This window comes from Otolemur garnettii, unplaced genomic scaffold, assembly GCF_000181295.1.
Source record: "Otolemur garnettii isolate 467f Iridium unplaced genomic scaffold, OtoGar3 scaffold00003, whole genome shotgun sequence".
NCBI lineage: Eukaryota > Metazoa > Chordata > Mammalia > Primates > Galagidae > Otolemur > Otolemur garnettii.
Window position 1 is genome coordinate 8,240,742 of NW_003852398.1, and position 25,846 is coordinate 8,266,587.

The 25,846-nt window shown below is 49.0% G+C and overlaps 1 protein-coding gene across 2 annotated transcripts in view; it reads left to right on the top strand.

Annotated features, from left to right (window-relative positions):
• The window catches only part of SLIT3 (slit guidance ligand 3), a 620,424-nt gene that overhangs the window by 502,052 nt on the left and 92,526 nt on the right, over positions 1-25,846 (top strand). For both annotated transcript variants that reach the window (XM_003781960.2, XM_012807261.2), the window contains exons 11-14: positions 132-203; positions 3,713-3,784; positions 15,410-15,553; positions 16,846-17,009. In XM_003781960.2, coding sequence (XP_003782008.1) covers positions 132-203; positions 3,713-3,784; positions 15,410-15,553; positions 16,846-17,009 — 452 coding nt within the window. The remainder of the gene's footprint in view (positions 1-131; positions 204-3,712; positions 3,785-15,409; positions 15,554-16,845; positions 17,010-25,846) is intronic.

Here is a 25,846-nt window from a genome sequence, read left to right on the forward strand (position 1 = left end):
ATAAATAAACTGATTGAATGATTGATTAACCCTTGCCCTGCAGAATGCCTGAAATGCTCGATTCACGCTTGGGAATGACCGTGATCACACCTTTGAGCCATGTTCTCAGACTCTCCCGTTCATGTTTTCAGAGACATCAGCAAGAATCAGATATCGGATATTGCTCCAGATGCCTTCCAGGGTCTGAAATCACTCACGTCGCTGTAAGTAGGGCCAGCACGGGGTGGGAGGAGGTAGAAGAGGGCCGAGGCCGTATTTTTCAGGAGGTGTTTATCAAGGCTTTATGTTCCCTTACACACTTGTGGCAACCTGGTAAAAGAAACAAATATTTCTTCAGGGGAAATTGATCTTGGGGAATATTTCTACAACCCAAATGCATTATTTTTATTGATTAAGTGCCCAGCAGCTTTCCCAGTTATTGGCTTCTAATTCGAATGCATCTTCCGCTCTAACTTCACTCCCCCCACACATCCCCAGGCCACGGCAGAACTCTCTCTCGGGAGAATGTCGGGAGAGAATTGTAACAAGTGTTTATAACTGATGCGGCCATTTATGTGGCCTTGCCAAGCCAGGAGCTTATTTTTTTTCCCCTGATTTTTAGGCCTTTTCTCCAGACCATCCTCATGGCCATTATTCTGGGAACACATCCACCCATCCTATAGCACCTCCTTTCTTTGAGATTGAAACCCTTTAGCAGCCCACTGGGTAGAACCACCCACTAGGGGCTCCGAGACCGCCCGAGGCAAGAAGGTGTGGGATTTGCTGTGTGGCATAGATAGTCACTAGAGCTTTCTATGTATGTCTCCCCACAGACAAAATGGGAACACTGATAACCTTTCCTACGTACACCCATTCGATCATGATTACACTTACAACCAAACAGTCATCGGCAGCACTTAACAGCACTGACTATGTACCACTGTTCTAGGAGTCTTACTGGTTTAATCCTCACAACAACCTAAAATATAAAATCTAGTGTCATCTCTTTTACAGTTGAAGAAATTGGGTAATCTAAGCTCTACAAAGATAGGGATTTTTATCTGTTTTGTTCCTGGCTTATATGTCTGGCACCGCTGACTATACCTGGCACACAGTTATTATGCAAAAGGAAAAAAAAAGAAAGCCTTGTCAAATAAATAAATGTAACTTTTCCAAAGTGTACAGTAACAAGTAGGAAAGGTGAGGTTTGGATCCAAGATGTCTGGCTCCAGAGCCCACACTTTTGATCAATCTTTCTACACAACCCGTTTGCCGAATTTACAAGTGGGCAGGTTAAAAGATACACATCTCTCCCCCCACCCCCAGCTCCACCCCACTGGGCAGGGGCCGAGGACAGGGACATCTCTGGGTCAGCTGCTGCCTGCTGCTTGCAGAGTAAATTAGTTTCATTTATCGACTAGAACATCTGGCTGGGATATCAGAGACAGGACTATGTGTGAGATTAGCGCCTGCTCATTGTGTTCAAGATCACAGAGGAGAAGGGAGAGGGCCACCTGCCACTAGGATCCTCTCTCTGCCCCCACCCTCCTGCTCCTGTGGTCTGCTTCCCCTCAGCCAGGAGCTGAGGGCAGTCTGAGGACAGTGAGCTGCTTCCAATCTTGCAGGAAAAGAAATCCAAAATCTGGTGGCCAGACATGAAATTGTCATGCCACTGGCCAATTGTTAAATATATTTGGGCATTAAATGGAGCACTGCTCACCCCCAGTTGATTCATTCATCCATTCAGTAGATGCCTGCTGTATACCATCCATTCAGTGGGTGCCTGCTGTATACTGAGCAATATTGTAGGCATTGAGAACGTGGCAGGGAGCTGGACAAGCAAGACCTTGGCCTCACAGAGCTTGTAGGTGAACATAGGCACACCTAATCCCAGCAGACGAGGGACCGAGGTAGACGGCTGGAGAGCCTTTCTTTACCCCTTCCCTGTTCATTCATTTATTTACTCATTCATTCAACAGATATGTATTGTGTTAGATCTTGTTCTGTTTGGGGTGTTTAGGGACCAGTCATGAAGAAGCCATATAATGTCACTGTATGTATGGAGCCTCCATGCAGGGGAGCTGGGGGGAAGGAGGCAGAAAAAAAATTAAAATGAATAAGTGTATAAGTAGTGTAATGTGACATAAAGGGACAAGTGGTGTGAAGAAGTAAAAGTAGGGTAACACATTAGCTGAAATATTGCAGAGAAGTCTCCCAAGGGTGAGATGTTTTAGCTCCCACCTAGCAGTCAGGGAGAAGGTAATCAAGGTAAGATCTAGGGCGGGAAATGAGACAGAACTACACTCAGACACCACCACCACCCCCGCACCACGGTGGATGCAAAGGCAGGAGGTGGGTCCAGCTTGCTTCAGCCTGCCTGAGGTATAGCAGGTGGCCTGAGAACCCCTCTGACCCAAGCCCCCACCCCTATTGGGCACCATCCCCTGCTGTACGAGAAGCTATGACATCAGCTAGGACAAGCAGACAGTGACATGACTACATTTGGCACAGTGAGCAGTAGGGCATTAATATGAATTACAAATGTGAGCCTGAGCCATCATGCTGACTTTTATTTAGTCATTAATTTGTTGAAACATTAATGAAACACACCCGCAGGCTGATGGAGACGTTCACTCTTCACTCCCAGTGGTGTCTGGAAATTGGGGGGGTGGGGGGGGTTGTTTTATGGCTCTCATTTACCATCCCTGCATCCTAATATTTTGTCTCCCCAAAGAAGGATAACAGCCTGGATTTGCAATCCGAGTCAGAATTGAATATTGCATTCATTCGGGGCACTTCGGAGCCTAATTGGGGACTTAAAACAGATACACACATGCATTCAGGAAAACACGCACACATCTCAAGCCCTCCTTAGATCAGCATCCTCAGGCACAAAAGAGGCAGTCTGTGCTATGGGTGGGAACAGAGAGAGGCCAGCAGGGTCCCCTAGGGCCTGTGTGAGGATCAACAAGGTCCATGCACATAGGCCCACTGCACCCTGGGGAGGGAGACCCAGTGGGCTTCTTCCCCTCAGGACAGCAAAGACAAGACCGTGAACAGGAGACACCAGTGTGAGGGACACTGCAGGCCGAAAAGAGAGAGGGGCAGAAGGGTTCTGAGTTCCTGGGCTCCTAGGATGGATCAAAGGACAGAGAAATGGAGTAGAAAGCAGAAGCTGCCATCACTCCAACACAGTGAAGCTCCCAAGTTTTTCCTGAAGCCAGTCCTTGACTCAGCATTCCCTGAGCCATGTGGAGATGACCTCAGACACCCCAGGCCCTTTCCAGATGGATGATTAAAGGACTTGCTCAGGAATTCCTAAGAGGCAATGGGCTATTCAAAGGAAATGTTCTGTAGGCTGGGCTCAACCTGATCAATACCCATTGAAGACCAGGCGTCCTCCCACATCGCTTATTTATTGCCTGGGTGTGAGTCATGTTAGCAGCTGGGAAGACACCAGGGAGGGACTATTTCTCCCTGTTGTTTATTACCTATTGGCCTGGCCTGCCCGAGAGGGAGCCCGATTGTCCTCACCTCCCCGACAGCCTTCCCTCCAGCCCCTGATTGCCCTTGGCTACCTCTGTCTCGCTGATGAGGAAAAGGGATCTGAAGTCTGAGGAAGCAGATGTCCTGAGGTCCCACACCCAGAGTTGGCCGAGGAGACAGCCTCCTATATAAGTGAGTTCTGGTGGCCTCACATCCACAGTAACAGCTGTCTTCTGCTCTCTTTCAGGGTACTGTATGGGAACAAGATCACCGAGATTGCCAAGGGACTGTTTGATGGGCTGGTGTCCCTGCAGCTGCTGTGAGTAGGACCTTGTCCCTGTTTGTGTCTCTTGGACTATTTACAGGCTCTGCCCTGAAAACTTTGAACCTATGCCCTGGAGAGTTCTTTTGACTTTATGTGCATCAAAAGGAAAAACACATAATCTGAGCTATGCACTCACTCCCTCCATCTCCTCCTCCTTTCTGAAAGAAGAACCAGGGCGTTGGCCATAAGAAGGCCAAGGTCAGTGTGCACAGACCCACGTGATACAGCTCAGGCCCCAGGCCCAGGCATGAATTACTAAGCACAAGTTTGGGGCTAGAAATCAGGAAAGTGTTGAATCTCACAAAGGGGGAAACATCTTACAGAAGTGTGCAAAGAAAACAAGCGCATGCCAAATTCCAGCGCGAAAGCTGAGACGGAGCTGCTGATAGACGTGTGACCTTGAAGAAGAGTGGGGGTGGGGGCGAAGGAATTACCGAGAATATTGTCACCAACGTGACTCTATCTGGGTAAGACATGGCTGAGGGGGGAAATGTTTACTTAATTTATAGGAAGAGTTGTTCCCTCGAATTTTAAGCTCCAGGATTATTTGTTTACATTTATATTGCTCAGGTCATTTGAGCTTAAATGTTTGAAGAAGATAATTGAACTCTGACGTAGAGACCGAAGGAAAGAAATTGAGCTTATACCGTATTTTAAGATTTTGTGATGAGAAGAGAATCATCTCTGCTTTGATTGGGCAGCAGTAGCGTCTACACACACGTACTGTGGGTGTGGGAGAGTGTGTGTGTGTACGTACGCATACAGGTTTGCTCCGTGACCATCACAGCTCATGTTGGTGTTCGGAACTGATCTTGAGTATGCTGTGAGCAACAGGGAATACCAAGTCTCAGAGAGAGAAATGACTGTCCCTTTAGTCACACAGCAAAATAGGTGTGGAAACTGATAGAGAGTGTACTGGTCGCGTGGCTCAGATGATTCCCAGCCCCCTGAGGATGTGTAGCATGCAATGTGTAGTCACAGAGACGTGCCAATGAGTGTATACACTTGTGTCTTTAAAATCACCTCCAAGTCACAGGCAGTGGGGAAGAGGCCTGCTTCCCATCTGCAGTGTGAGCTCACAGGCCAGGGGGCAAGCTGGATCTCTAAATGAGTGGGAGGCACAGGAATACAGAGGGAGAGAGGAGAGTGGGCAACACATCCTGATGCCCACGGGTGGATGGGGTGTCACATTCTGCCAGGCTAGTGTGAATGTTTTTTATAATCTGTGTGTTTAAATCTGGGCTTTTAAGGCTATTTGTTAAAAGGACATGCCAGGGCTGTGCAGGGAGCTGGGTGTTTCACAGATGGTATTCTTTGCTTGTAGCAAAGAGACTGTAAGTTATAACTGCCACCATAAGGCTAGTTAACTGTAGCTATTAATCCCCTGAAAGAAGAAACAGCAGCCACCTTGCAGTAGATTTGGGGGTGTTGCCTTCACCAGGCTGGTTTGCATGTGGGAAGGAAAATGCTTTCTTTAAACATGATACAGTTGCAGAATCTGCACCAAAGTCCCTAGCACTGTGCATGGCCATGTATCAAAGATGCTATAAATGCATTTTTAAAAAAAAGAGAGAGAGAGAAATGTGTCCCAGCTCCAAGCTGACGGTAGTCACAACATTAATAGAACAGGACTTTGCATGGGTTGGGAAGGCGAGCCCAATTTACTATCACCATTTTGAACAGATGGAATCGAGTAGCTCGGATAAAAACAAAGCATCCCCCTCTCTCAAAACCAAGAGTTGACACAACTCAGGCAGCCTGACTTTCCAGAAGGAACCAGCAACTGGGGCTCGAGTAGCCGTCATTGGGCTTTGACCTGCTGTTGGGCAGTTGGAAAGTGAGTCGTGATTAGATCTAATTTAGCGTTCTGCCCGCTGTAGATTGAATTTCTCCCTGTTAGACTGGAGACACTCTGATAAGAAGGCTCTGATTAGAATACTCTGGTAGTCTGGGTAATTTCCTCTCCTTTCACTCAAAGGCTTTTTGTGAGAGGTTTGTATTTTTTCTTCTCACTCCAGCTCTCCAATTATTGATACATCACAAAGCTGAGCTGTCTCTGCTGTACCAAGTGGTCCTGGAAGTTTCCTTTCTGGCACCTGGGATTATGCCAGTAATACAGAGGGTACATTGCAGCTTGGGGTCCTGCCTGCCTCACTTCTTCCCCTATTTCTCTGGACTTTTCAGCCGTCCCACCACACTTGCTGCTTCCAGGAGGTACCCAGCCAGCTCCCCGGGATGGTTTTCTTGGCATGTTCTTTTGACCATTCTTGGTGGCATACCTCAGCGTTTCTCAAAGACTATGGCAAGCAGATCTACATGGACGAGCTTCTGCAGTTCTGGGAGATGCCCCCTAGACACGGTCCCCTGTCCCAAGCCTTGCAAGCATTATCCCCTTTCATTTAAGTTCCCAAACCATAGAGTTCGAAGGAACTTCAGGGCTCCAAGCACAGCCTCCTACCTAGCTGGGGCAGACACCTTCCCGTGCACCCTCTGACGTATCCTCCTGTCACTCCCTTGCTGATGCTCTCTGTGATAAGTCTTCACTGCATAGTTAGAAGGTTAGAAAGGTCTGTCTTGTATTAAATGTCAGCAGTGGCTTTGGGGAAACTCAGCTAAGCCTGTTATTATTGTCTTCAGGTGTTTGGAGTAGCTAGCATGTCCCCCTGTAATTAATGCTAAACAGGAAGGGTTCCTGCAGCCTGTATAAACACACATTCATTGCTTGTTACTAGCAGCCCTTACTGTGTTTGGGAATGCAACGTAGTCTGTCCACTTCCCTCCTGAAAACTGGATGATGTCAAGTGAGTTAGGTGCCCGTTTAAACAGTAGGAAGTGTGTTTGGCACTGAAATATCCCACATGGAGGCATCTCCAAATCCAAGGGAGAACAGGACGTGGTACTACTGTTCCCCAACTCCAGGGAGGGGAACAGCTGGATTACCACAGAGGTGATGTGTCCTCCCCCTCCCTGGACACCTGAGACAAATGGTCTTGTTGCTTTCCATTCCCTGCCCACTCAAGCTCCTGGGCTCTTGGGACATCTGTGGAGACCGTGATCTGGTGCAGGCAGCCAGCCGGTTTGCCCCCACATGTCTTGCTCAGAGGTCCATCTTCCTTAAAGGTGGAAAAGCTGTCAGTGTGTAGCCAGGGGCTGTCATTCCTCCTCTGACCGACAGCAGCTAGCTGCACAGTTACAGCTCCCCCCAGGGAGTAAAGAGCATCATTTAGAGCTCTTTGACTACATGGCATGCAAAGGGCCGTCACTCAAGTGGGGAGGACAGTCATTTGAGGTGGAAGCTTTTAAACTCACTCCAGGAGGTCCTAAACCAAACCCAGACTGTCTTTGTGCTGGAATAAGTTAAGATAACTCAGGCACCTGTTTCATTTTCTTGGAAGGCAGACAAGACCATTTGAGGCTCTAGGAGTTTTCCAAGCAACATGCCAATTACAGAGCAGTGAGCACGATTTTCCTCTCTGTGGCTCACTTCCCCTCACCAGCTGTTTCACAAGGACTCCTTACTACTGCTGCTAATAATAGCAGGGAACAGTTATTGAATACTTAATATGCACCAGGAGCGGTGCTAAGCAATTTCACATGCATCTTTACAACAACACTAAGAGAAAGGTATTGTAGAAAGGTCCATTTTACAGATGGGGAAACTGAGGGTGAAGTGACGTGGCCATTGTCACCCAGCGTGTCAGTAATAGAGCCATGTTTGGAACCTGGGCGGTCTAACTGGAGTCCATGCCCTTAATCACAGCATATCCTTCCAGAGACTTCTGCATTACCAAGTCGCAGCTGATCTGCAGAGCCAGTTAAGAATAAGAATTCTTACTTACAGAGTAAGAATTCCTCACTGGGCTGGGTGCAATAGCTCATGCCTATAATCCTAGCACTCTGGGAAGCCAAGGGGGGAGGACTGCTTGAGCCCAGGAGTTCAAAACCAGCCTAAGCAAGAGCAAGAGCAAGACCCTGCCTCTGCTAAAAATAAAAAAATTAGCCACGCATTGTGGTGAGCACCAGTAGTCTCAGCTACTTGGACAGGTGAAGCACTTGAACCCAGGAGTCTGATGTTGCTGTGAGCTAGGTTGATACCACAGCACTCTAACCTGCACAACAGAGTGAGAGTGTGTCTCAAAACAAAACACACACACAAAAAAAAAAAAAATAGAAGAAGAATGCAAACCAAGGAGAAGCTGCTGTTAAACTATCCATCAACTCTTGATGTACCTCGGTATAAGTCAAGGGCCGCTGTCTCCAAGGAACTTTCCCTGGTTCATTGCCACTAGACCACTAAGGTTTGCATTACTCTCTGTGAGAAGGTGATCAAGGAGCTGCTTATTTTTAGTGACTCAGTTGAGGGGGGCCAGGAAGAATCCTCTCCAGCAGTAGAGGTAGACTGCCTTGGTGATACGTTCTTGAGGGACAGGCAGCTGGTACTTCCTAAGGAAAATCCATGGGGAGACTTAAATTCTCATCATTCCATGCTCAGTCATTGGGTGAATGGTTCACGCCTCTTAAAGGACAGATCAGTCCTCTAAGGCAATCAGGAAATAACCACCCTAATAGTCCTATGGGAAGGAAGGGGCACGCCTGGTCCCAGGAGGTGTGGTCACTCTCCTGCTAAGCAGGGAATGCCTCTCCCTCTCTGGTTTCTTAGAATGTCAGCTTTCCTCTTATTCCCTTAGGAAAACCCAACTGCTTGCACCCCGTTCCTAGGGCCCTCTTGTGCCTCTCGAGTAGAAGGGAGTCTTGTTTTTCAGGCAGGCCACTCAATGGCATGGCTGCATGAGCACTTTCCTTTGCGTCAGGAATCACCATGACAACCCGCAGCCCTTCACAAGCTGTGCAGTCATTATCAGGAGAGAGGGGAGAAGTCATCTTTGCCCCTAGTTAGGACTAGGAGGGCTCCTCCTGTTTCCTCTGGGTTTGTCACGGTGTAGCCTAGAGCAGCTGCCCACTGGCACACAGAAGATTCTGGGTAGGGTCAGAGCTCTGCAGTGGTCTGGGTGCAATAGCTCATGCCTGTAATCCTAGCAGTACGGGAAGCCAAGGTGGGAGGACCACTTCAGCCCAGGAGTTCGAAACCTGGCCTCCAGGTTTGTAGCCCAGGCATCATCACGAGGTCACCGACCTCAGCAGGTGACTGAAGGTCAAAAGTAACTCCCATATTTCACAGGGGAAGGATGAGAACATAACGTTTAAAGCGAGAGAGCAGTCCTTATTACAACTAATGGATAAAGAAATTCGGGATGGCAGAGGGTTAATCCTAGAGAAATCTAAAGAAGGAAAGCGTAGTAATGAGGGAAGTTTTTCTCTATATCCTGCAACATAATCAGGGGTCCAGAATGGCTCCCCTAACAGGTGTCCTTACTAATGGTTTATGCCACGGTGTAGTGGCTATAAATACTTCTGGGGACACCCATAGCACATTTTTCAAAGTAACCAAAGCACTTTTACCACCCCTTTTAAAAAAAGTATTTTCTAGTTGAGGAACTAGAGAAAAGGGTTATGCCAGATGGTTGTTGGTACCATCCTTCTCCTAACATGTGTCTGCCTCCGAGTGTTTATGAAGCAGAAACCCCCACCCCTATTTTAGTAAAAGGAGGTCCATGCAGCATCCTCTTGGCCAGAGCCTGGGCCCATCTTCCTATTCTATGGTCCTTCCTGGAAGAACAGTGTCCACTCTCCTGGAAAGGGCTACTATACTCTTTCTTGGCACAGCTTTCTGAGAAGACTTTGCACTCTGGAGTTTGGAAAATGCTTTCAGTAGTTGCAGACAAACATCATAGAAGTGGGAGGCATGGCAGAACATAACCAGTGTCTGCCTGGACCCTGGTCAGGTGTGGAGAATATAAATACCACCAGGAGTGATAGCTGTGGGCCACTGAATCAACATATGAATGGCTGGAGTTGCCAAGGTGATTCTGATGCAATTTATCATTAAGCCTGACTCCAGATGTTTGTGTTTTCCAAACCCTGCAGCAAAGGCCTGTGAGCCCCAGGGGCATTCATCACTGAGGCGTGGATCTGAGCCAGGGTAGCAGCTAGTGGTGGGGTTCTGCCGTCTTTCACCCCAATGGCCTTTTTGGGGAGACTGGGCCTGGTGGGTCCTTTTTACAACTCAGGATGGACCTCACTTTCCTCCTGAGGGCTGTCTCTCATGCTATCCTGAATGAATGAAGCTACACGCTACTTACTGCTAGGGACTAGAACACCCAGGCCCTTTTGACCCCAGCCAGTCTCTATCCTCCAGCAGAAAGACTTGAGTCAGCAGAACCCTTCTCAGCCCCAACTCAAGCATTTTGTCCTCCCCCCTCACCCCCCACTGGAGCTCCAGGTTTGTGATTCTCTGTGGCTTCCATTTCTGGCCTTGCTTTTCCTGAAGGCAGCAGCTCCTGGAAAGGATTATCTCTCAGCAGCGTAGTTACGTTGGTTAGTCAACGGGCTGAGTGCTAATACCTCTTGACGTGGAACATATGTGGCAGCCGAAAGTGCTCTGAGAAGAGGGGTGGCAGAGGGCCTTCCAGAGCTCACACTTAGAAGTAAATTTAGAAGGTGCCACACACATGCTCCCGCTTCCGAATACGCCACTCTCCTTAATTTCCTCTGACAAGAGCATGGCTCTTTTTGTTGTATCTTATTGTAAAATCATCTCCGAGTGGATGGGAATAGCTACAAAGAGAGTGCCTCCACCTCCTCCCACAAGCATTAAGTGACTCCCCACCCCCACACCCCGTCCCTTAGTGAGAGTGGTCTGGGTAGTAATTGCTGGGAGCAAAGTCATTGGACTATGAGAGCTTGGGTCCAAATATTAAGCTATCACTGACCAGTTGTGGAACTTTGGTCAAAGTTCTTTAAGCCCTCCAAGTCCTCAAAGTGTCACCTGTCAAAGGGAGATAGCATTTGCCTGTAGGGAGATTAAATGAGTCGCTACCTATAAGGTGCTTGGCAGGTGCCCGGCCATGTGCTGTGTGGCACATATCACCTGTTAGGGCATGTGGCCCCTGCCATTCACCTGCTTTGATCATCTCATCCCCTCCCTCTCTTTTTATTCATATGACTTCTGAGGCTCCTTTGAGAGATGGGTCTGGGATCAGGTGGCCCCAAGGTCGTTGGATCAGTTTCTAGGGAAATATTTATGACTATCATGGACACCTCAACCACCTGATGCACTAAATCCAACAGAATCTAAGACTGAGGTCTAGTTGGGTTGTCCAAGTTTCCAGTTTGAGAATCAGACAGCCTCTTGAATGAGGCAAACTGGCACGTCCCATCTGGTGCCCTGCTGCTGTTGTCTCTGTGCCATCATTGTGTCATGGCCCACCCAGACAGATACAGTACAAGTTCAGGGTGAGAGGAGCATAGAGCCAAGCATACCCACCCCCACATCTGCATTTCGTCAATGATCCCTGAGAGGAGAAGCCCTGCCTTGTGTAGGTACAAGCCACTCGGCAAAGAACCTGCCGTCTTGTGCCAACAAAAGTTCAGTGAACATCCTAAGCTGAGCTCCTTCCAAAGAGTCCGCAGGACTTCTGGTGCCTCTGCGCTCCCAAGAGGCAAGCAGGGTCTTCTCAGCCAGACCTTTGTCTACCTGAAGCATGCCCGGGCACATTGGACAGCTAGCAAAAATAGCCACTCCCAGATAGAGAACTAAGTAAAGAGACCGTGGATTTTACATCACAGATAAGAGATGAGCTTTGGAGTCAGGCTAGACCTTCACTTGCTGCTGGGGGACCTTGGTGAAGTCATCACTCTGAACCTCAGTTTTTTTGTCAGAAAAATGAAGATAAGCATAGCCCTGCCATGAGGGTTAAATAACCCAACTCATGGCACAGAGACAACAGCAGCAGGGCACCAGATGGGACATGCCAGTTTGCCTCATTCAAGAGGCTGTCTGGTTCTCAAACTGGAAACTTGGACAACCCAACTAGACCTCAGTCTCAGATTCTGTTGGATCCAGTGCGTCAGGTGGTCGGGGTGTCCATGATAGTCACAAATACTTCCCTGCACAGGCCTATACACGGAAGTGTAGTCTGTGAGAGGATGCCGCGTTCTTACCATTTCCCACGGCAGCTACACCGCTGCTCCTCAAAGGGGATGAACCATGACAGATCAAGCATCCCAGAGTTAGGGGCCCAGGAGAATCAGTCCCTCTGGTGAAAGAGCCCGGCTTGTGCTCAGGATTTCTTACAGAATTGCTAAACCCCGTTTCACATCGTTGTTTACTCTCTGTTTGCTCCATATTATGGTCCTTTTTAAATTCTCCTCCGACTCTGGTCCGTGTACCGGGTAGCTCAGAGCTGCTTTCATGGAAGCCAGGCTGAGTTGAGTAGCTGCCAACCCTCCTCCCCAAGGAGAGAGGGCAGAGGGACAGGCTGTTAGATCTTGCTGATGCCGGGAATCAGACAGTGAAGCTGTCCTCAGCATCTAATTCTGGATAAGCAGCTTAATTTTATCGCTTCCTGCACCTACACATCCCGCCTGAGGGTGCCAAACACCCTGCGAGAGAATCAGTGAGCGGGAGGTTCTGCCCTTTTGTGTCGTCTTTTGCTCCGTGCATTACATGCTCTGTACCCGGGACTGTCTCTGCCCAGCAATCCTGCCAGCCTGGGTTGTTTTGATGGCTTATGTCTTTGAAACAACATCCCATGGCTGAGAGATCTAGGAGCAATAGGAAACAAAGAAGGATCTGGATAAGAAAAAGGGGCCTGGATAGGCCCAATGGGTGAGGAGGGTTGCCAGGGTGGCACTCAGTTGGGGTGTCCTTTTGAGGCAGGCCAGCATTCTCTTTTCCTGTGACCATCCTCCTTGTCCCGTGTCTAACACTCCCCAGAGCTAAGCACTACTGGGCTCATGAATCTGCCCTGGAGTCTGAAATGCCTGGTTAGGCAAGGAAGGTCAAATAAACCAGTGAAAGGTACCCAGTAGGGAATAGTGAGGACTGTGGCAAACAGACAGCATTAAGTCCTATATAAAGGGGGACCACCACATCAGGCATCCTCAAATTACAGCCCACGGGCTACATGCAGCCCACTTAGGACATTTATCTGGCCTACCAATATTTTTGCCGCCACTGCCTGTCCTGCTTAGCAGCCAACTCGTCCCAGGGCCCACAGTCCAGCCCTCCAGTGGTCTGAGGGACAGTGAACTGGCCCCCTGTTTAAAACGTCTGAGGACCCTTGCACTACATAGCTGCCTCCAGTAGATGCAGTGTTGCTTCCGCTTCTGAATTTTGTTTTGTAAGAGAAAAAATTAAGAAGGTGGTGATAGGGTGGTATATGAAATTTCCCAGCTTTTTAAATGAAGGGTAGAATGAGCTGATTTACATGTGGTGTGTTGCAAGGAGAATTCTATCCTCTGGTCATCAGACCCCACTGACATGATCTGTGCTGAATAATTCAACATTTCCTGGTTAGATGATGCATTCAGAAGGCCTTGAATACCAAAATTTGGAACTAATCATTTAGCACATACTTTATTTCGTAAATAAGCCATAATGTATGTGTGTGTGTGTGTGTGTTTTACTTGGGCCTGGTGTGTCCTCTATCTTTTCTCCACTTTCTCAGCTCCATAGTGTAATATATTCCTTTGAACGCCCCCAAAATGGACTGACCATGACTATGATTTAGTACACAAAGCACAGGAAATTCTTGGGGAATATGTTGCAAAGAGGATAAGTGAGTAGGCGAGTAAATAAGAAATTCACAAAGAAGAAACTGAGCCTGCTAGCGAAAATTATCCTAACCACTCTGAGTACATGTGCGTGTGACCTTGAAGAAGCCTGCCAAACTCTCTGCCTCAGTTTCCTCACCTGTAACTTATGAGGCTGGCTCCGCCCATCTGCCCAGATGATTGTGAGAATCATGGGATCTCAGTAAAGCCCTTTGGGTGACGCAGGAAGTATTCCAGCAGCATGAGTCTTTCCTATTGTGAGGCAGGAGGACATCTGTGTGAACCCTTGGGACCTTGCCCATTATTAGCCAGATTAAACAGGCAATTCTTCTTCCACTTGTCACCACCACAGCTGCCTGCCTGCATGCAGGGCGCACAGGGGGTCTGCCGGGGAAGATGGGCCTGCAGTAAGGGAGAGGTGGCACGGATGATTTAGCACCATGGGCAGCCCCACTGTTGCCAGGTAAAGTCTCCCTAGATCCCGGTATCAAGAGACTCTTGAGGAGAGCCAGCTAGTTACACATGTCATGGGTCACACCCCACCAGGGAAGCTCTGAGCCAGCCTTGAACATAAAAATGTTTAAAATTCAGCATCTGTGCTAGTTAGCTGAGTTCTAGCCTCATCCTGCTTTCATTCAAGAAGGGGTGAGAAATGATTTTGCACTAGTTACAAGGGCAAAACTAGTCGGTCTGAGAGTAATAAAGGAATTTGCTTGATTTGCCAGCCCCACGCTGGAAAACTCTGTAATTTTTATGGCATTCTCCTTGCTGGGCCAGAATTCTACCCAAAGGGCAACTGCCTATGATGTGGTTTTAGGAGGGTGAGGGAGTTGGGGGAAGGGTTTGAAGGGCCACGACCACAGCACAAGGGGTCCCTGGTGGGTAGGAAGGTTGACCCTGGGGGATCGGTATCACCTTAGAGAAGCGAGACCCTACAGTTAGATGTGGAGTTGGGTATGCATCTTAATATCCACTAAGAATAGGAAGGAGTAATTGTCATTTATGACATCAGAGGCAAATGCTGAACAAATACCCTGTGATCGAGATGAGTCCCATGAGGGAAACACAGGAGCGGGTGAGAGGCGACATCAGGGGGCTTGCTGATGAGACAGTGGGGGACACTCAGGGAGCTTCCTCACTGAGGAGGGTGCACTTAAACTGCCATGCAGAGCAGGAGACAAGCCAGCCTTGCTTAGAGAGGGTGAAAAGGTGCTTGGAGGACCGGGGAAGAAACACTGAGGGTGTGTTTGAGGAACAAAAAAGCAGTGGTGGGACTGAAGGGGAGTAAGTGGGGGTGGGGGGATGCAGTTGGAGAAAGGGCAGAGGTCAAATCACACGTGGCTATACATGGATACCTTTTTTCCAGGAGGATGACCTATAACTTTCATCAGATTTCTGAGTTTTTTTTTTTTTTTTTGGCTGGGACTGGGCTTGAACCCGCCACCTCCAGCATATGGGGCTGGCGCCCTACTCCTTTGAGCCACAGGCGCCGCCCCAAATTTCTAACAAGATCAGTGACCCAAAAGAACTCTAAGGAAATTTCTGAAAGAGACTGCCTTTAGACAATTAAAGAGAGCTTTCAAACAACAATTATGCCGAGAGATTTTCTTTTCTTCTCAATTCCTGGAAGCTCTGAATTCTAAAACAGACCGTGACATGCCCGGGGTGCTGTTTCAGATCTTCCTTCGGGGTTGTGGGTGCAAGGGAAGGCTCCAGGTGACAGCGGTGTATGGCACAGTGTCCATGGTGACAGCACACTCGAGTGCCCAGCTGTGTTTGGAGTTCGGTGGCTGCAGGAATGCAGCTCCCTCTCTTTCTCTGTTCCGTGGCAGGAGTTCAAGGCTGCAAGGATGAGTGATGTGAGCTTTGCGCCCGTCCCCTGCAGGTGTGGCCCGCGGGTAATGACCAGGCTGAGTGAGTCACCAGCCTCTCTTCTCCTTGCAGCCTCCTCAATGCCAACAAGATCAACTGCCTGCGGGTTAACACCTTCCAGGACCTGCAGGACCTCACCTTGCTCTCCCTGTATGACAACAAGCTGCAGACCATCGCCAAGGGGCTCTTCGCCCCTCTGCAGTCCATCCAGACTCTGTGAGTACGCTGCCGAGCCTGCCAGCGGGTCCCAGGCAGCAGGAGCCCCCACACACCCATCACAGAGAACACTCAGATGGAGACAGGACGAGCCCGTCCAGGAGGACTTCTGGAGCCTGTAGGGAGGCTAGAACAGTAAAAACAGTCACAGCTAACCAGTTCTGAGCACTTACGCAGTGCTCAGCACAGCACTGACTACTTGCCCTGTCTTAAAACCATTAAGCCTCACAACAACCCTATCTGGTAGAAGCTGTCATTTTAGTTTATATGTGAGGAAATCGAGGCACAGAGAAGTTAGGTTATTTACTCAAGGTCACACAACTAGTAAGGAGCAAGGAGCAGGATTTGAATCCAGACAAAGAAACTCCTGCGTCCCATTCGAGACCACTGTGGCCACCATATTCTGAGCAGGCTCCATCTCTGCTGCTAACCCGTTCCCCCTCCACCGTGCCAAACCAAACCTCTGATACTGGCAGTCCTGGAATATTTCCCCTCTCTCCTTGAGATATGTTTCCTCACTTCCAAGCACTGCAGATGTTCATAAATATTTCAGTTAACTATATGACATCTGAATCCATATCTCAGCCCAATTTCTGATGGCTCCAGCCTCAGGCTTCAGTCCTAGCCCTAGGCCTGCAATTGGGCCTGGGGGCTTCTGAAGATGCTATAAGTCATCTGGCTCTTATTGTCCCTGTGGCCAGAGACAGGGACCAACACAGAGCAACAGCAGAACACTGACAGTGAACACTGACCATGTGCCAAGCCCCGTGCTTGGTGCTTTGCAAAGTTTTTCTTACTGGGCCAAGGAAAGCAAGGCCCACGGTGCTCTCGTGAGGATAAGGATAATTACAGCAATACCCACTACTATATACAGAGCACCCACCATATGCCAGGCACTGTGCCAGCTGCTCTGTGTGCCTGGTATCACTGAGCTTGGAGAAATAAAATGCATTCTACCCAAAGTGTAAACTCTAAGCCCAGGACTTGCTTGGCCCATCAGAATTGGTGTAGATGAGAAGAGAGGCTACCAGTGGTGGATCCTGCTCTAAGTGGGAAGAGCTAAGAGACAAGAGTCCCCAGACCAGATGCCAGCTGCATCTGTGACTGTCTTTTGCAGACAGCAGGCCTTGGGCCCCCTCTTTGAGTCCTGTCTAAAAGCAGCACCCCCCAGGCCTCCCAGGGCAAGAAAGCAGGGAGCCTGCACTGGACAGCCAAGACCCGGGCCAGGCAGGGTGGTGGTGGAGTGAGGCAGCACGGGTCACTCCTAATTAACAGCCCCATCCCTCCCACAGCCACTTAGCCCAAAACCCATTTGTGTGCGACTGCCACTTGAAGTGGCTGGCCGACTACCTCCAGGACAACCCCATTGAGACAAGCGGGGCCCGTTGCAGCAGCCCACGCCGGCTCGCCAACAAGCGCATCAGCCAGATCAAGAGCAAGAAGTTCCGCTGCTCAGGTAATCAGGTTACGGGGCCGGGCCCGCTTTCTGCCTCAGTACAGCAGCCTCGGAGAGGCCAGTAATCCAATCTGGAGGACAGCGAGCGCTGTAATGGCTCCTGCAAATTAAATTGGGGAAATGCAGTTAGCCCTGCAGAAAACCAATTACCTTATGGATTTAAAATCAAACACACACACACACAAAGTAAAACCATGGGAGCGCGGGGGAAGGGGAGGCGGTTTCAGAGACTGTAGAACTCCAGAGCTGGGTAGAAGCTGGGGCAGGGGTAGCTTTGCACCTGTGCCCTCTAGAGGCTAAGATTTATTTTTTAGTTTCCAAAGTGTACACCTCAAAGAATAGATAGACAAGTAAATATAGCACAGGCCAGGCTGCAGATGGTGTGGCATCTTGGGGACCTCCCACTCCCCACTCAGACTATGGCCCAGCCCTTTAACCACTGTGTATTCTGGGTTTCACATGTTCATGAAAGACACTTTTGCTAGCTATCTCCTCCCACCAGAGAATAATGAGAGTTATTATGTGCGCAAGAAGGAACAAAGCCCTGTTTTCCTGTGCACAGGCTCGCTCTAGATACCTCTCTCCCTCTGTACCCAGGAAGGACGTGGGGGTGAAGGGCAGGGGAATTCTCAGCCTGTCCTGGAAAGAAAAGTAGTTCTCCTTGACTCAATAGCTAGATGAACAGGCAGTTAAAAATTGCTATCATTTGTGTCCTTTTCTACTGGAAAAAATCACCAAGCCGCATTGTGCTCCCAACGGTGAGAGATTGATAGCAGGACGCTCTGAGATGGGCTGGAGCCAACCCTCACAATCTGGGTGTCAGGGACGGCAGTTCCTCTCCCCCTGCCCAGGAGCCTCTGATGCAGGCGAGCCTTCTTAGGGACAAGGCCCACATGTGGAATGGTCACCAAGAGAAGAACTTCTCACCATATGCTCTTGTCTTTTAAGTCAGACTCTTCAGTCTGTGGCTCTAAAATTATAAACTTGAGCTATTTCATTTTTTTCTACCAGAAGCATATACCTCAAGAGGGCTTAAAGATAACACAGGGGTTTTGTGGCACCATGAGGAGTTGGTGCCAATTTGCCTTCCCTGCAATAGTGATGTCAGTTACAAGAGCAATTTTTTTTTTTTTTTGTAGTTTTTGACCAGCGCTGGGTTTGAACCCGCCACCTCTGGCATGTGGGGCCTTACTCCTTTGAGCCACAGGTGCCGCCCTGAGCAATTTTTCACTTATGATGAGTGCTGTGCTATGCACTTCTGGTTTGATTTGCTTTTTCGAGTAGTCCTGTGAGGTTGGCATGAGAGGTCCCCATTCTACAACAGAGGAAGCAGAGGGCTCAGAAGTGAAGGGGAACCCCGAGGTCAGAAGCCTGCAGACAGCAGAGGCAGGACAGAACCTCAGACCCAGCTGGCTCCTCAACAGCACGCCGTATCTAGTGGAGGAGTGTTTGGGAAGGAGGGCATCTGTTTAAATGCCTTCACTCCCAAGTCTCACCTCCTCAAACGTTTCCTTAGGTTCCTTCCTGGGCCTGGCAGCATCTCTGGGCAGAAAATCTCCTCCCAGCCCAGCACTGTCACCTGAGATGCGACCATCCTTTCCTGGGGCCTTTCCCTGTGACTAATGCCAGCCTCGTCCCTTCCTTTCTACCTGTTTGGTCAGAGCTGAGTTAATCTGCTCTACCAACCCAATGTACCCAAGAAGAGGGGCAGTGAGAGTCAGAGAAGGGCAGGATACAGCTGCCAGCCCGACCCTTTGGTCTCATACTGTCCTGTCAATATCCTGGACACCAGGTTGGTACTAAGGCCCTGGATGGCAGATTAGGGGTGGAGTCAGCCCGGGGTCCAAGGACAAGCATCTCTCAGGAATATAATTTGGGCAATTGCTTGGGAATGACTGTGGGCTGGGATTGGGGGTGGCAGTATAGCAGTAGGAGAGTGAGTCCCTAGAAAGTGGACCGAGGAAACGATAGAGCTTGGTTCTAACCCTAGCTCTGCTGCCACCCGCCTGCCTACCCACCTACCCACCTACCTTTGCATTTGCAGAATCCAGGCTTCTTTTATGTGGAGTGGAGTGGTTGGAAATAAAAAATACAAACAGGGAGAAGGGGCTGGGCTCTTGCATTGCCCCTGTCTAAAGTACTTGCTTAAAAAACGAATCAGTACTAGGCAGAAAGATTATTCCTATAAAGGTAGACATGTTAGGAGCTGTGATGAGCCCAACAGAGGACACTTTCTATGCTTTTATTTTATGAGGCTGAGAGAGAGCTACCGCTGAGCTCCGAAGGCCTTGGCTTTGAGAAACACCAGGGTCCAGACCTGCCTTGGCCTTGGGGCGATACCTAAACCACAGATCTAAAGCTCTCTGTTTCCAGGAAGCTCCAGAGGAGAGAAGGGGGGTAGGTGACACAGACTGGATTTGACAGATAATAACTCTGCGTTTTACTTTCCCTAAAAGCACCCCCATTGAAAAGACAGCTGATATAATTAGGAGCCAATTTGAGGGCTGCTCCAGCAACGCATAAAGCCGCTCCTGAGGCAGGGCGTCTGGTTTCCCAGCTGCCTTGTGTCTGCCTCTCTCTATCAGCTGCATCCGCCGCCCTGGGCAGTAAGATCAGTTTAGGGTGGATGTTGCCGACTGGGGTAGTCTGACCATCAGATTAAGTGCTCCATAAAAGGGACCGCCTGACTGCCTGAGACCCCACCTGGCAGTTGCAGGGTACTGTCTTTCTTCCCTCAATGTCTCCCCACTTTGCATGAGAAGAAACTCTCTTGTTGAAATAGAGGGTGGTGATGCAATGTGTCCAAAGATGGCAGACAGCAAGAAAGCTCTTAGGGAATTATAGAATTTCAGAGACCTCAGAGGTCATCTCGTTTATTGTAGAGGTGAAAGAATTAAGGACCAGCTACCCAGTGGAGAAATCTTACCAAAAATATAGAGTATTATTTTTAGGGCAAGATCTGAAACCCAGGACTTCTGACATGTTGTGAAGATTCTTGATAATTTACTCCCTATCTCCCCACCCCTGCCTGGTCCCTCCATTTCCTTTTGTAGAAGGAAACTGAAGATAAGGAAAATGATATTTTAAGGCTTACAGGAGGGTATTGCATGAAAGAGATAGGTTTTCTGTGCTTGGAGGCTGAGGTCCTGATCAAACTCAAATATGAAATCCCAGAACCAGAGTGTTTACAGAGCCCCACGTGTCTGGGTGTCAGGGTAGAGTTGAACACAGATGATGTGGTCAGCTCTGGTGAGTAAGAAGTAAGGAAGGAGGACAGGCCAGCCCCACGCTGCGGCCAAGCTCTTCCTAACTGGCGCATCATCACAGACAGCCTATGCCCTGTGAAGATGCTAAGACCATCTTGTCAATGAATTCAGTCCCAAAAATACTTGTGGAGGTCAGACATGGAGGATCTCCGTCACCTGGCCCAGTTGTAGTCTCTCCAACCCAATGCCACATGGGAGGAATTCCCAAATCAGCAGGTACATGAAAACTGCCCCTATCCGTCATGGCTACAGATATAAAAAAAAGGGGCACCCTTACTTGGGCCCTCGGCATCCCAGACAGTGGTTGTTAGTCAATTCCAACCACTCCCGTGATTCCCAGCCAAGGAAGACCTCAGGAAATCAAGAAGGACCCTGACATTAGGTGTCTTCCCCTCACATGGATCACTTTCCTTCTCCTTCCTTCCTTTAATCTGAAAAGGGTCACTCACTGTGAGATTGTATGGGTCTTGGTCTCAAAGCTAATGCCCATTTGCTTTCCTTCGTTTTCTCTGGCTTGGGAGATGTATTTTCTTTTGATACCACACATGTGTTTTATTATACCTTAAATGATCTTGGATGAATGTCAGCCAGAGGGTTTCTGAGGACGCTGAAGGGCATTTAGGAAATTCCTGAGTTGTGGCAGTCAAAGGGGGCTTTTTTCTAAAGAAAGCATCACAACTTTGCTAGAGCACTGGGAATTGTGGGCTGTCTCTGCTTTAAAGGGTTGAAGGGAATTGACTCTGATGGAACCACCCAGGTGTTGGGACTGGCCCTCTGTCAAGTTTGATGCCTTATCAGGCCACTTGGTGTGATTGGATGGAGTTTAGAGACTCAGTGTAGGCCTGAGATACGACCACAGACATCTGAGTGTTCTTTCATTCCCTTGGGAAGGATCCATTCTGCACTGATGCTCCTGAGTATGGGTGTCTGAGGATCACACACCCGTTCTTCTCCCTTCCTCCTGTATCTCCCGGGGGCAGGGCACAAGGGCAGTGGGGCTCCTGTCTTCGGAAGCATTCCAGTGGAACCCCACTCCTGGTACTAATCACGCTCAGTGGGGGCCTGCTCCGGTTTCTGCTTCTCCACACTGCTTCCTCTGAGCGCTCCTGTCCTCTCTCTGACGCTGCTTCCTGACCTTGACTCTGACCAGTCGCCGTGGGGCTTTCCTTTGTGCTTGATCTAACCATGTGGTGGAACGATGGAAACGGAACATGGTTCTGTCAAGCACCGCGGAAAGCACCGCGCTCTCCTGCAGCATGGCCCACCACCGCCGCCACAGCCACCACCGCTGGACACCTCTCCTCTGCTCTGGAGCACCGCAGCCCACCACCTGCCAGACCCACCTCTCCCAGGCTCAACTCACAAAAGGCAGGAGGGTGGGAGTCTTGAAGGCTTCAGATAGAGGGTGAAAGAAGATAGATGATAGATGGGTATGGAGAAACACGTTGGGGCCAAGCTAAGATCTGCATCCACAATGGAGTTGCCTTTCACCAAATCTAGCCTGGATGCCAGACAAGGAGTAACAGCTAGATCTGAGCTCAGAAACTACTGTGTATCTTCTTCCATTGGAAGGGAACCGGTCTACCCAAGTCATAGGTGGACTCTGCTTTCAAGTCATATGTCCCCTCATTTCATGGGAGAGTCCCATCCCAAGGCCCCATCGCCAGTGGTAGCTAAGCCAGAGGGCAATTCAGACTGCTCGCTGCCACCACCACCTTTACTGGTATTCACTTCATTTGAAATGACTGTGAGCATGAGAATGGATGAAACTGGTGTGAGTCTAAGACTTGGGACTTAACCTGAAGCTCCCCCTAACCCTCACTCCTCATGAAAACTTTAGCCCTGATTCCCATGAGGAAGCTTGGAAATTTGAAACACAGAGTATAATAACACAGAGGTGCCGGGGACAGGGAGAACGTATGCAGAAGTTTGCTGTCCGTGACAATAAAGAGAGGGACCTTGGTGCCTCATATTTTGCTTGTTTCTCGATGTATCCTAGAGTCAGTGTAACTAGAAGATTGTGGTGGTGATTCCTGCCCAGGAGTCTATGCCCTGTCCTGTGAGAGAGAGCTAAGGTGGTGGGAACCAAAGCCTGGCTGAGAACTAGGAGCTGGGCTCTGAGCTCCCATCACAATGTGTTGCTCCTGTCTCCTCTCTCTCAGGTCACCCCTCAGAGCCAGGGACCCACCTGTTGCCAAGCAGGGGGGAGTCCTGTTTGCCTCTCTGAAATTTTCTTAACATATGCTGAGTGCTTACTATACAAGCCAGGCATCGAACCATTTCATATCAGTGCCTTGTTTAACTTTCACAACATTCTAAGTCCCATTTTATAGATAAGAATGTTGAGGCCCAGAGAAGTTACTTAACTAATTCACACAGGGTCATCTGACTCCAAAGTGGCTGCGCCATTCTGGTGCCATACCCAGCCTTCCCAGCTATGGAGAGTCCCATGGTCTTGAATTAGAATAGTTCTAAAATCTTGACTTGATAAAAAGTTGAATTTTTTTTTTAATGCTCCCTTTCAAATTACTTGAATAAGAAAGAGGAAAACCATCATTCAATCAGTCTTTCTGTCCAGTATAAATATACTAGCATCCTGATTGGTACAGAGAAAATCCTTGAGCCCAGAGAAATTCCCTTTCCCTCCTTACAGAGGGGAGTGTTCTGAGTCCCCGCCCCACAATGGTGCCCTTCCATCAGGGCCTCCCTGCTCCTGTGGCAGCAGCCTGTGACAATGCCACCAGCTGCCAGGCATGGGCATTTCCCTCTGCTTTCAGGCAGATGACTGCTGTCGTAATAGACTCAGATGGGGACACCTTGCTAGGATAGCTCCCCACCCAACTGGACACCAAACTCTTGGTGAAACAGTTAATGCTTTCCAGGCTCCGCAGGCTGGTCCCCAGCCCTGCCCACAAGTGCATGTCTGTATGCCTGCCACTGTTCCCTTGGTTCCATTCATCACTTATAGCCCTTCGCTTGATCACATCACATCCTTTTCAAGGTGATGAGCCCGGGCAAGCCTCACACTCCCCCCAGTTCCTCTTTCTGTTTCTTTCCCTATTTCTTCCATCCCACCCATCCTAAGGATATTGGGAATAGAGCTCTGGACACATGAGTTGGCAGGTTCATGTTGATGAGATAACAATGACTTTATAACTTGGCAATCAACAAACTGGTTGCCCAAAGGGTGTCACAAAGATGCAGGCTACGAATGACAGCACCTGTTCTGGGCTCTGACAGTGTTGGCCTATCTCAGCACAGTGCTGGCCTCTGACCCCAACCCTCCCAAGTCCATCCAAAGAAGGAGAGCTTCAGCTCCCTGCCTGCCCCAACCTCCCACCATCCAAATGTCACGTACATTCCTCCTGGGAGTGGCCGTAGGGCAGGGATTTATAATAAAACCGTGTTGCTGTGAACGTCCACCTTCTGCCCCCACTTCCCATCTATTAAAGCTTGTCTGTGATCACACACCAAGTGTCGTTGTTCTGGGCTGCCTGCGAGAGGGAAGGAGGGCTCCAGGGGCAGGAGCAGGCGAAATGCCAGATGACATCAGCTCTTCCAAGGCCTGTTTCAGCCAAGGTTGAGTTTTATGGTCCCCCTTCAAATCCTCCAGGATCTCTCCTGTCTGAACTCGTCCCAAAGAGAAGCAGCAGCTGCCTGTTACAGTTGGTTTTCTCCTACTAAGTATTTCTGGCAGTGACAAATATGCATAGAGATTGAAATTGACTTTTAAAGCTCTGGAAAAGTTAAAAATACTTTTGGGTAGTTATGCGCATTAGGCATAACAAATGGCTCCGAGAAACCCTGGGTAGTTTCGGTAATGAAATATGAAGTGACGGAGGTGGCATTTCAGGCTGGCTCTGACTGGGGAGCGAACTTTTTCAGTGATGTACATACGCCGTTATTAACATTTCTGGCTCCCACTCATATAAAATATCACATTCCGACCCCCTTGTTATTACAAACCAGGGCAATAACAAAAACAGCAGGGGGAAAAATATTGGAAAGAACACATTAGTCCATCAAATCTAATTGCAAAATCATTTCATTAAAATGGGTCAGCGGCTCCATTGCAGAGGTCCACCAGTTATAATCTAACTATACTACTGAGAGCGATTCCTGCTAACTACAGTCTGCTCTCACCTTGATTAAAACGAAAATGCACTTAATAGGCGGCTGTCCCCAGCCACAGCCCAGCCGGTGCACGCCTTCAGGCTCCTCGAGTTGAAGAGCAAAGTGCTCCTGTCTTTCTGCCTCTGATCCGCAGATTTCCTATGATAGGAAGAGCCTAGCAACATGTACGTGGGAAATGCCCCTTCATGCCATCACTCAGTAGACCCACCAGCAGAGAGCAAGAGAAGATAGTCATTTTGCAGCGTTTGCAAAATGAAATTCACCCAGTACTCAGCACACTGACGTGTCTGGAGGAAAATGGTCCAGGTCAGACGTATTCAGTGGGAGGAGAGCTGGCAAGTCAAGGGCGAGAGATTTGTATGATCTGTAGGACCAGGAAGCCGCCCAAATACCTGTGGGAGTGTGTACACAGGGTTGTACTCACTCAAGCCTAGGGGTGGAGCAGGGGCTGAAGGAGGGAATAGGAGGCAGCAGAGAGGGAAAGGAGGATAGGACCAGGCTACTGACTCATTGTCTTAGGTAGCTGGTGTCCCTTTGAATCAGAGACCCAACAAGTTCATTTCCAATCAGAAATTACCACAGGTAGACAATCGAGGGGTAAGAAGCTAAGAAGGCAGGAGATACCTGCTTCCTGCCTCACCAAGGCCACTGTGGTGGGGGTTGAAATCGCACCTCCACCAAGTCTAACTTTATGGTTATTCCTGAGGGGACTGGGATAAAGATCGGAGGGACACACATCTACAGTAAAGCATGGTATTAATTACATGAACCACGGCAGCAGCCTGCCTGGGTTCACCCCTCTCAGTTTCCTCATCCATAAAATGGAGTTACCGTAATCTCAGCACATCGTGCAGATTAAATGGTATCACCCCTTTGAACATGGAAGATTCACATTACGTAACTGGCAGCTATTACCAAGAGCTACACTGATGTCTTAGTGGTGGCCAAGATGCCAAATGCCTTTCAAGGTTCTCAAAAACAACTAGAATTACATGCATCTATACAATTCATGACCTATTCCAGAGGCACTCTGCCTCCCTGACCTTATTCCTCCAAACAGCCCCTGTGAGGTAGGGGCAGTTATTTCATTCCCATTTTCCATGGAGAGAGACTGAGGCTAGAAAATAGCAAGGCCTGCACAAACCTATTCCCTCGGCTGCTAAAATCCCATCTGCTAATGCCCTGGATTGCCTTGAATGCAGTGAGATCACCAGGTGATGCCTGTTGAGCTAAGCAAACAGATAATATTCACATCCTCTGAGACACCCCTAAAATGCATAAAAGACACTCAGGTGCTATGACACCCCATTCCTGCCATGGACAAATGTGGACCGAATATTTGTTTTGTGCCTGACATTGTGCTAATGAAATGTTGAGGCTAAAAGGATGAAGACCCAGCCCCACCAATGAACTCAAGTCTGATAGGAGAACTGGAGC